The sequence below is a fragment of the Oratosquilla oratoria genome, chromosome 7, assembly GCF_046742065.1.
Source record: "Oratosquilla oratoria isolate Oo_2021 chromosome 7, ASM4674206v1, whole genome shotgun sequence".
NCBI lineage: Eukaryota > Metazoa > Arthropoda > Malacostraca > Stomatopoda > Squillidae > Oratosquilla > Oratosquilla oratoria.
In genome coordinates, this window is record NC_134783.1 from 77,678,003 (window position 1) to 77,687,305 (window position 9,303).

General features: G+C 37.5%; 1 protein-coding gene across 1 annotated transcript; it reads left to right on the forward strand.

The window, feature by feature from the left end:
- Window positions 1-5,394: 5,394 nt before the first annotated feature.
- Window positions 5,395-9,222, forward strand: LOC143026866 (uncharacterized). Its single transcript, XM_076187648.1, has 7 exons — window positions 5,395-5,449; window positions 5,547-5,902; window positions 6,037-6,249; window positions 7,668-7,898; window positions 8,067-8,445; window positions 8,546-8,869; window positions 8,954-9,222. The coding sequence occupies exons 1-7, from the start codon at window positions 5,395-5,397 to the stop codon at window positions 9,220-9,222; spliced, it is 1,827 nt and encodes a 608-aa protein (XP_076043763.1).
- The last annotated feature ends 81 nt before the right edge of the window (window positions 9,223-9,303 follow it).

The following is a 9,303-nucleotide window of genomic DNA, read 5'->3' on the forward strand; positions in this document are numbered from 1 at the left end:
CATAAGTTAATCAATTCCGTGGTGGTTTTGGGAGGTAGTGGCATATCATGTTTAAATAGTTCAACTTCAAGGTACAATAATAAATCCAAAACCGGAACACGAGTGAAGAGCCTAGTTACATCAAAGCTAACTAGTTTAAAATCATAGTTAATATTTAGATCGTTAAGAATACAAATGAGGTGCATATTATTATTAACATGTGAATTAGATATAGTATCTACCAAAGGGCTCAAGATGGAAACAAACCATTTTGAAAGTTTGTAAGTTATGGACCAAGTAGAACTAATGATGGGTCTAACAGGATAACTCCGCTTATGAGTTTTGATCAACCCATACATATATGGCAAAGATGGAGACTTAGTAGAAAATTGTTTGATGAAATTTTCATATCCTTTCAACAGTTTTTTTTTTTTTAATACTACGATTAAAATCACTGTTTATGGACTATAAGGGATTCTTACTAAGTTTTGTATAGGTTTCCTCATCCTCCAGTAATGTTGCTATTTTTTCAATATAATCAACTTTGTTTGAGATGACGAATGCAATTGTTTTTGTCAGCCCTCGCAGTGTGTAACTCTTTATCTCCTTTTAGATCATTGTAAGACTTGAAAAATCTCTTAGGGCAATTTGGCATACTGGACATGGACAAACCCTTTACAAATATTAATATTGAACCGAAATATCACCAATTTTTTCTAAATTACAAAACCCTTTGGCAACATTAACAAAATCAACTCACTGAGTGGCTGCGAAACTAAGACCAAAACCTAAAGCACATTTTTCATCAAATTTTAATGGTTTATCTGATAAGTTGACCACGAAATTGGGATTAGCATATTTAGTCCAATCACTGTCTTTGATCAGTATATATATTCTTTTGTTAAGTTTGTAACGAAGAGTCTTACAAGCAGATCTCAACTTACTGTAACAGTAATTAAGTAGATTGTTTTTCCATTCTTCTGGGATGACATAATGAAATGCATTTCTTCTATCGTTGGTAATTCTAAAGGATTCTCGAAGTTTAACCTTTGTAATATCAATATGTTTTTGTACAATGATCCTATGAAATTCTTCAATTGGTTTTTCGCACATTCTCAAAAGACGATTGTTCAAGATAAATTTTGGAACAACCTGTCCTTGTAGACATCTTTTCAGGAATTGTAGACGTAGTTTAGTCTTGTGCGATTTAGAAGGCATTTGGCAAAGTAAGTTGAGAGACTTTGGTATATATGAAATGAGTATTTGTCCACATTTTCGTTTAGATATTTTCAGGGAAATGTACTTAGCTGAAGAACCTTACTAGAAGTTAAAAGTTGAAATCAGTTTCAGTTCAAGAATTGTCTTTAATTAACACGAGTTATGCCCTCCCCCCATCTTCCGATAGAAATCGATACTTGAAAGGCTACTCCAGATCCTATTAATGAAATTTCTTCTACGCGATCGTTACTTCCAGAAGTTTCTCACAGAAAGCTGATATACATTTGATGGCGGTTAATGGGGATGGTATTGATCAGCAATACAGGGGCCAAACGAAGAGAAAAAGATATTAAGAGATTGATTGGGGACTGAAAAAACTACGTTTGGAGTCAAGCTTACACGTGTCATATGGCGTAGAACGTATAACCTGGTGAAAATATTAAAAGTAATATAATCATTATGACTTCCATTAGCATTAGTTATTGTTAATATAATTCTCATTAACGTCATCTAGGTAGTGGTGATATCAACTGGTTTTTTTTTTATTTTTTTTTTTACGTTTTTGCTATGAACAGAAGAAGTGACTCTACAGTTGTTTTATTTGTTATGATCACCATCTGTATGATTTTGTTTGGCTCAATTTATTCCATTCTTCATTATTGCAAATTATAGAATCCTTTGATAATTTCTATGAATTTGTCCATAAATTTTTCACTCTATTTTCATTATCATGTCATTCTCTTTATTAGATATTAGTGATCATAATGTATTTTTTCTTTTTCTTCTTTTTTATATATTCATTTGTTTATTTGACTATTCTCTTATTCATTATTTATCTATTGATTCATTTATTTTATGTACGCATTTTAATTTATTTATGAATTGATTAATTATTTGATTGATTAATTTATCTATCTATTTATTTATTCGTTAACTTATATATTGGCTAACTAATTTACTAATTTATCTCTTTATTAACTTATTTATTTATATATTAATTAATTAATCAATACATTTATTTATCCATTATTTATTTAGTTTCATTTGTTTATTTATTGTTTCTTTATTTAATTTGTTATTTTTATTTTATCAATTTTATTCATATAAAATGATGCTCACTGTTCGAACGGGTTTGAGCGGAGCTTGAGGTGAAACGGTTTGAAACCTAACGCCAGTGAGTTGGACCAAGTGCTTAGTGCGTTAAATTCCACGCTACGAAGTCCTTTGTAAAGGACACCGTCTTATCAACCTAATAAGGGGAGTTCACAACGCGAAACCAAATTATATCATATATATAATGTATATATGCATACATATGTAAATGCATATATATATATATATATATATATATATATATATATATATATATATATATTGTTGAGACATTCTGACAGGTTGACGTAAGCGGAATAGGAAACACAGGAGTCTCAGTCTTGAGTTTATTCCTAACTAGTTTCGCAGGTATGCTTTTTCAAAGCCCGTTTCTAAACCTATTCCTTTGAAAAAGCATACCTGTGAAACTAGTCAGGAATAAACACAAGACTAAGACTCCTGTGTTTCCTATTCAGCTTACGTCATATATATATATATATATATATATATATATATATATATATATATATATATATATATATATATATATATATATATATATATATATACATATACAGTATATATATATATATATATATATATATATATGTATATATGTGTGTGTGTGTTTGTATGTGTGTGTGTGTGTGTGTGTGTGTGTGTGTGTGTGTGTGTGTGTGTGTGTGTGTGTGTGTGTGTGTCTGTCTGTGTGTGTGTGTGTGTGTGTGTGTGTGTGTGTGTGTGTGTGTATTTGTGTGTGTGTGTGTGCTGTGTGTGTGTGTGTTTGTGTGTGTGTGTGCGTGTGTATATATATATATATATATATATATATATATATATATTATCTCTACAATAATATATATATATATTTATACATGTATATATATATATATATATATATATATATATATATATATATATATTCTGTTCTCTCTCTACAACACGGTTACTCGATCATTGTGTTTCCAGGCTTCGTATTTTGGCATCTCTTGTGGTGGTATCATGAATTGCACATCGGATACAATCATCCCCATGGAGGTGCAGCCCCCAAGGGACTGGCACTGTATCAGTGGAATGGGTTCAAGTTCTCTACCTATCAACTTATTGTAATTCCAAATTGACACTACACCTGTATTACTTTTTTTTTATCATTATTCGTGCGTGTTCTCTCCTGCTCTCTTAAATCTATTTCTTCATATTTTTGCAGAATTTCATTTAGCTAATCGTTCTTCGATTTATGATTTAATTATTAACCAGACTTCTTCTCTTTTTGAGTTCCCACACAGACGGCAATACGACAGTATTACGATGCAGTTTTTCAAGTCTTTCTTCGGACGTTCCTCTTGAGGTGATATCCAAATTTCTTGAAGATTAATTTCAGAATACCTTACTTCATACACTTTTCTTATAATTGATTGAGACATTAATCTCGTAATAGATGCAGGAGTCTTCACACGAGATCTGGAAAGTGAACTAGACGTGGGATGTGCCCTGTGTGAACTATGGATCCAAGGAGAGAGGCCATCGATCTATTTTCTCATGTGCACAATACTTATACACAGCTGTCATATAGTTTCCTGAAAATTATTTAAAGAATGAAAATAATCGTCTAATATTCACTATACCACTAATCTTTTGTTTTCACTACCTCATTAATAAATAGATAAATAAACAAATAGATAAAAAGACAAATAAACAAATAAAAATCAATTAATTAATTAATTAATCAAACACATAAATGACAACATTAAAATAAATATATATATAAAAAAGTAATAGATAAACTAGCAAATCAATACATAAGTAGATGAAAATAATACAGGTAAAATAAATTAATAACTAAATAAATTATATAAGAATATAAAGAATGAATAAATACAAAATGAAATTGATCATATGTAGCATAGGGTTATTTGCGATGGATTATAAATTTTATGTACACGGGAAGAAGTTCTGAGATAACGAAAATCACCTGATGAACTCACAAAATATGACAACACAAATAGATTAGTTTACTCATTATATGGTGGGACGTTTCCTTAACCAAATAAAAGCAACTGGTAGAGTTCTTGTCCTTCCTTTCGAGTGTTATCCGCGCTAGTTATCACTGGAACAGACACTAAGCATGGGAGCACCAGTCACTAAGAAAAAAAACAAAAACTAATAAATGTATCTCATATCTATAAGATAAACTAATTACTATATATGTGATATTCCTCTTCTGTGAAATGATAAAGGAAACACCAAATTAGGAAAGGTATACTTATTATACGTTACAATTAATAATAATGTCAGAAGGTGTGGAATACTTAGTTTGTTCCTATGAATTACTTTCTTCTTAATTAGGGTAATGGAATATATAATATTGTCCTGGGTATGACTATAAACTGCAACCGGTGTCAAGGCTCTGATTGTGGACTTTCGGAGTTATGGGGAAAGTGGAGCTACCCCTTAATCAGACATTGCTCTCAGGTCCACCCGGAGTGGTAGTACCTGTTAAGGGTCCCTGCTGCCTTGTAGGGTAGGGCTCTTTAGGCAAAGGCTAGGAGAAGGAAAACTCTGCATCCAAACCACCTGCTGCCTGCAGGTTACGTAAGTCCTTAACGGCGGAGCAGGCGGATGAAGTTTCCAGACTCAACGGCTGCGAAGGCAGACGAAGGCTGCAGCAAACCAACAACTCCAATCGTCTTGGCTTGCCTTGTCATTGGATCAAGTTGCTGGCTTGTCAATTTTACGTGTGCTTTACCGTATGTGCGACATCAGGTACACTTTAAACAAATGCAGGTACACGCGTCTTCGTGTGTCTTTTCTTCCTAGTTTCTCAAAGTCTTCCGGCGACCGGCGATGGGTGACGGGGCAGGTTTTGTGTAGACTGGAAGCTCCTAGTCCAGAACTGGCACAGAGGCGGTGGTTACCTGAGTCAGTCGCTCTATCTTCCGGATGCAGCAGGGAAGAATTTTGGAAGCAGTATCCACGACTGAGCAGTCCTTTTAAGGATCCACTCTGCTTACCCTGATTTCGGAGGGGGCTAGAAAAGGTACCCTAAACATAGTCTGCTGCATTACAAATCCTGTCTGGGTTATTGCGTTCAGGGGGATCACCATCATGCGTTCGAAAATACAGATCAAGTCTTACAACATTGAAATTTGGAACCTGGAATGTCAGGACCTTAATGGACAATACCAACTCAGACAGACCCGAAAGGTGAACTGCCATCATTGCCCGGGAACTACAACGCTTCAACCTTGACATCGTAGCTCTCAGTGAGACCCGGAGAGCTGGAGAAGGCCAACTGAGAGAAGAAGGTGGCCAATACACCTTTTTCTGGAAAGGTTATGACCCTGAGCAACAACGGATCCATGGGGTAGGGTTTGCAATAAGAAATGCCATCCTCTCCAAACTGACAGAGCAGCCTATTGGAATATGTGCACGTCTCATGACCCTCCGAATCCAACTCGCCAAAAACGAGGACACAACCCTCATCAGCGCATACGCTCCCACCCTTAATGCTGAGGATGTGGATAAAGAAGCATTCTACAGCCAGCTCGACAACGCCCTCTCTGCCATACATAAGGACGACAAAATCATTCTTCTGGGAAACTTCAACGCCAGAGTCGGGAAAGACCATGAGCTCTGGAGAGGAATAATTGGAAAGGAAGAAGTGGGAAAAGCCAACTCAACGGAACTTTCCTACCTGCCAAATGCGCCGAACACAACTTGGTTACAACCAACACCCTTTTTCGACAGAAAAATCAGTATAAGGTCTCCTGGCAACACCCAAGGTCGAAGCACTGGCATCTCATTGATTACAACATCGTAAGATCCAGAGATCAGCAGGACGTGCTTCTTACCAGAGCTTTAACTGGAGCAGATGAATGTTGGACAGATCATCGCCTCATCACTTCCATCATGAAGATCAAACTCAGACCAAAAGTGAAACACTATGGCAAAGCAGACAGCGTAAAAAAAAATCAATATCAATGCCTTGCAAGACCCCGGAACTCGTGACATCTTCCAGCAACACTTGCAGGTCAAACTCCAGCACAAGACTACTAGTCATTTCGTTCAAGAAGACTGGAACCAATTGAAAGAGGCCATCATCAACACTTGCGAAGAAAGCATAGGCCACAAATAAAGGAAACATCAAGACTGGTTCGATGACTTTAGCAAAGCGTTCGACAAGTTGCCACACCAGAGACTACTAAATAAAATCAAAGCCTATGGCATAGGAGGAAAAGTGTTAGAATGGAGTAGAGCTTAGATTAGTAACAGAATACAGCGGGTGACCATAAATGGAATAAAATCTAGGTGGGGCAATGATACTAGCTGGGTCCCCCAGGGCTCGGTTTTGGGTCCCTTGTTTTTCATTATGTACACAAACGACTTAGACGATGGAATAAATATTGATATTAGTAAGTTTCCGGACGACACTAAAATAAGACGCCTAATTATCATGGTCGGTGAAATGGCAAATGAACTTCAATATATCTAAGTGCAGCGTGTTAAACGTAGGGCTACACAACCCCAAAAATAGATACAGCTTAGATAACACGTTTTTAGACAAATCTGAGTGCGAGAGGGACTTGGGAATTCTGGTGAGTCCGGACCTTAAAACAGGGAAGCAGTGCATTAGCGCCAGAAATAAAGCTAACAGGGCATTAGGTTTCATTGCTAGGACGGTAACGAATAGAAGTGCAGAGGTAATTATTAAACTCTATCTAGCGATAGTTAGACCCATCCTTGACTATGCGGTACAGTCTTGGTCTCCGTCCTACAGAATGGACATCAATTCACTAGAATCAGTACAGAGAAGAATGACCAAAATGATACATGGACTCGGAAATTTGCCTTACGAAGAGAGGCTTAGGCACCTTAACTTACACTCTCTAGAAAGACGCAGAGTGCGGGGTGATCTAATAGAGGTGTTCAAGTGGATCAAAGGCTATAACAAGAGTGATGCAAACAAGGTCATCATATTAAAACAACAGGGCAGGACTCGCAGTTATGGGTATAAACTGGACAAATTTAGATTTAAGAAGGAAATAGGCAAGAATTAGTTTATTAATAGGGTGGTCGATGAATGGAATAAACTTAGTAACCATGTAGTAAGCGCTGAAACTATCAATTGTTTAAAAAAAAAACGATTAGACAACTTTATAGATGGGGATGACAGGTGATGATGGATACGGAGCTGCCTAGTGTAGGCCTTATGGTCTCTTGCAGTCTCCTTTATTCTTATGTTCTTATGAAACTCTTAAACAACTGATTGATAAAAAAAAGCTTTCATCGTCTTCTAAAACGATCCAAAATCTGACACCAAACGAAAGAAATACAGGAAGTGCAAAGCTACAGTTCAGAAAAGAACCCGCACCCTGAAGAACTGGTGGTGGAGAGAAAAGGCGTGTGAGATTCAGCAGCTAGCAGGTGCCAATGACACCAGAGGCTTCTTCAACGCTGTAAAGGAAATCTATGGACCATCCACACACGGGGATGCTCCCTTAAAGAGTAAAGACAGTACTACCATCCTAAAAAGCGACACAGAAATAGGAGACAGATGGAAAGAACATTTTGAAGACCTTCTCAATCACAAAATTGCTATTGACAGAAAGGTGCTCAACATGATCCCAAAAGAAGCAAAGGAAGACTCTCTTGCTTAAATTCCATCCCTTGACGAGGTAAGAAATGCCATTAAGGCGATGAAGAACAACAAAGCTGCAGGCCCTGATGGAATCCCAGCCGAGATTTAATAATTTGGTGGTGATGTGATCCAACACCAGCTCAACCAACTCCTGACCAAAATCTGGATCAATGAAGATGTGCCATCAGATTTCAGAGATGCCAACATTATTGCCCTCTACAAACGAAAAAGAGATAGATCTGAATGCGGGAATTACAGAGGGATCTCTTTATTGGCAACTGCAGGAAAGCTTCTTGCCCGTATCCTGAACAACCGCCTTAAAACGTTGTCTGAGAGAATTCTTCCTGAGACACAGGCCGGCTTCAGACCGACGCGAAGCACAACTGACATGAATTTTAGTCTGCGCCAGCTGCAAGAAAAATATCGTGAGCAACACCAACCGCTCTACATGGCTTTCATCGACCTTTCCAAAGCTTTTGACCGTGTCTCAAGAGAGCTCCTTTGGGATGCCCTGATAAGTTCATCCGCATTCTCCGACACCTTCATGACAACATGGTCGCCAGAGTCTTGAACAACGGGAACAGCTCTGAGCCCTTCAAAGTCACCTCTGGATTAAAGCAAAGCTGTGTGATACAACTCTCTTTACCATCTTCATTGCAACAACTTTGCATATCATACGAGATGACCTTCCACCTGATATTAAAATTTCCTACCGTACGGATTGTAAACTACTTAATCTTGCTCGCCTCAAAAGCAAGACAAAAACTATAACAAAAAGCCTGTTGCAATTCCAATACGCTGACGACAACTGTGTAGCAGCCCTCAGAGAGGATCACCTCCAACAGGTACTGAATGCTTTCCATCATTCCTATACAAAGCTTGGACTGAGCATCAACATCAAGAAGACTCAGATACTTTACCAGCCTTCACCCAGCACCTTTGGTGATAATCTACCAACAGTTTAACTTGATGGAATATCACTGGAAAATGTAAATAACTTCTGCTACATTGGGAGCAATCTTTCAGCAAATGCCGATCTCAGTGATGAAATTCAACACCGTCTGAAGAGCGCAGGAACTGCCTTTGGTAAGCTCCGAACGAGAGTCTTTGGGGATAGGCACATCCAAAAGAACACAAACCTCATGGTTTACAGAGCCGTTGTTATCCCAACGCTCCTCTATGCGTCTGAGACCTGGTCTTTTTACCATCACCACCTGAAAACACTTGAAATTTCCACCAACGCTGTCTTCGGAAGATCCTTAACATCAGCTGGGAAGACAGAAGGACCAACTTAAGCGTACTGCAAGAAGCAAAACCTACCAGTATTGAAGCCTGTATCACCAAGAAACAACTCAGGTGAAGTGGCCACGTAGTGA

Excerpts from the sequence above, each read along its gene's own strand:
- LOC143026866 (XM_076187648.1), top strand. The coding sequence starts at position 5,395 with ATGCGTTCGAAAATACAGATCAAGTCTTACAACATTGAAATTTGGAAC. Across the intron at positions 7,899-8,066 it reads AAATTGCTATTGACAGAAAG|CTCAACCAACTCCTGACCAA; the intron begins GTGCTCAACATG and ends ATCCAACACCAG. Across the intron at positions 8,870-8,953 it reads GCCTTCACCCAGCACCTTTG|CAAATGCCGATCTCAGTGAT; the intron begins GTGATAATCTAC and ends GCAATCTTTCAG.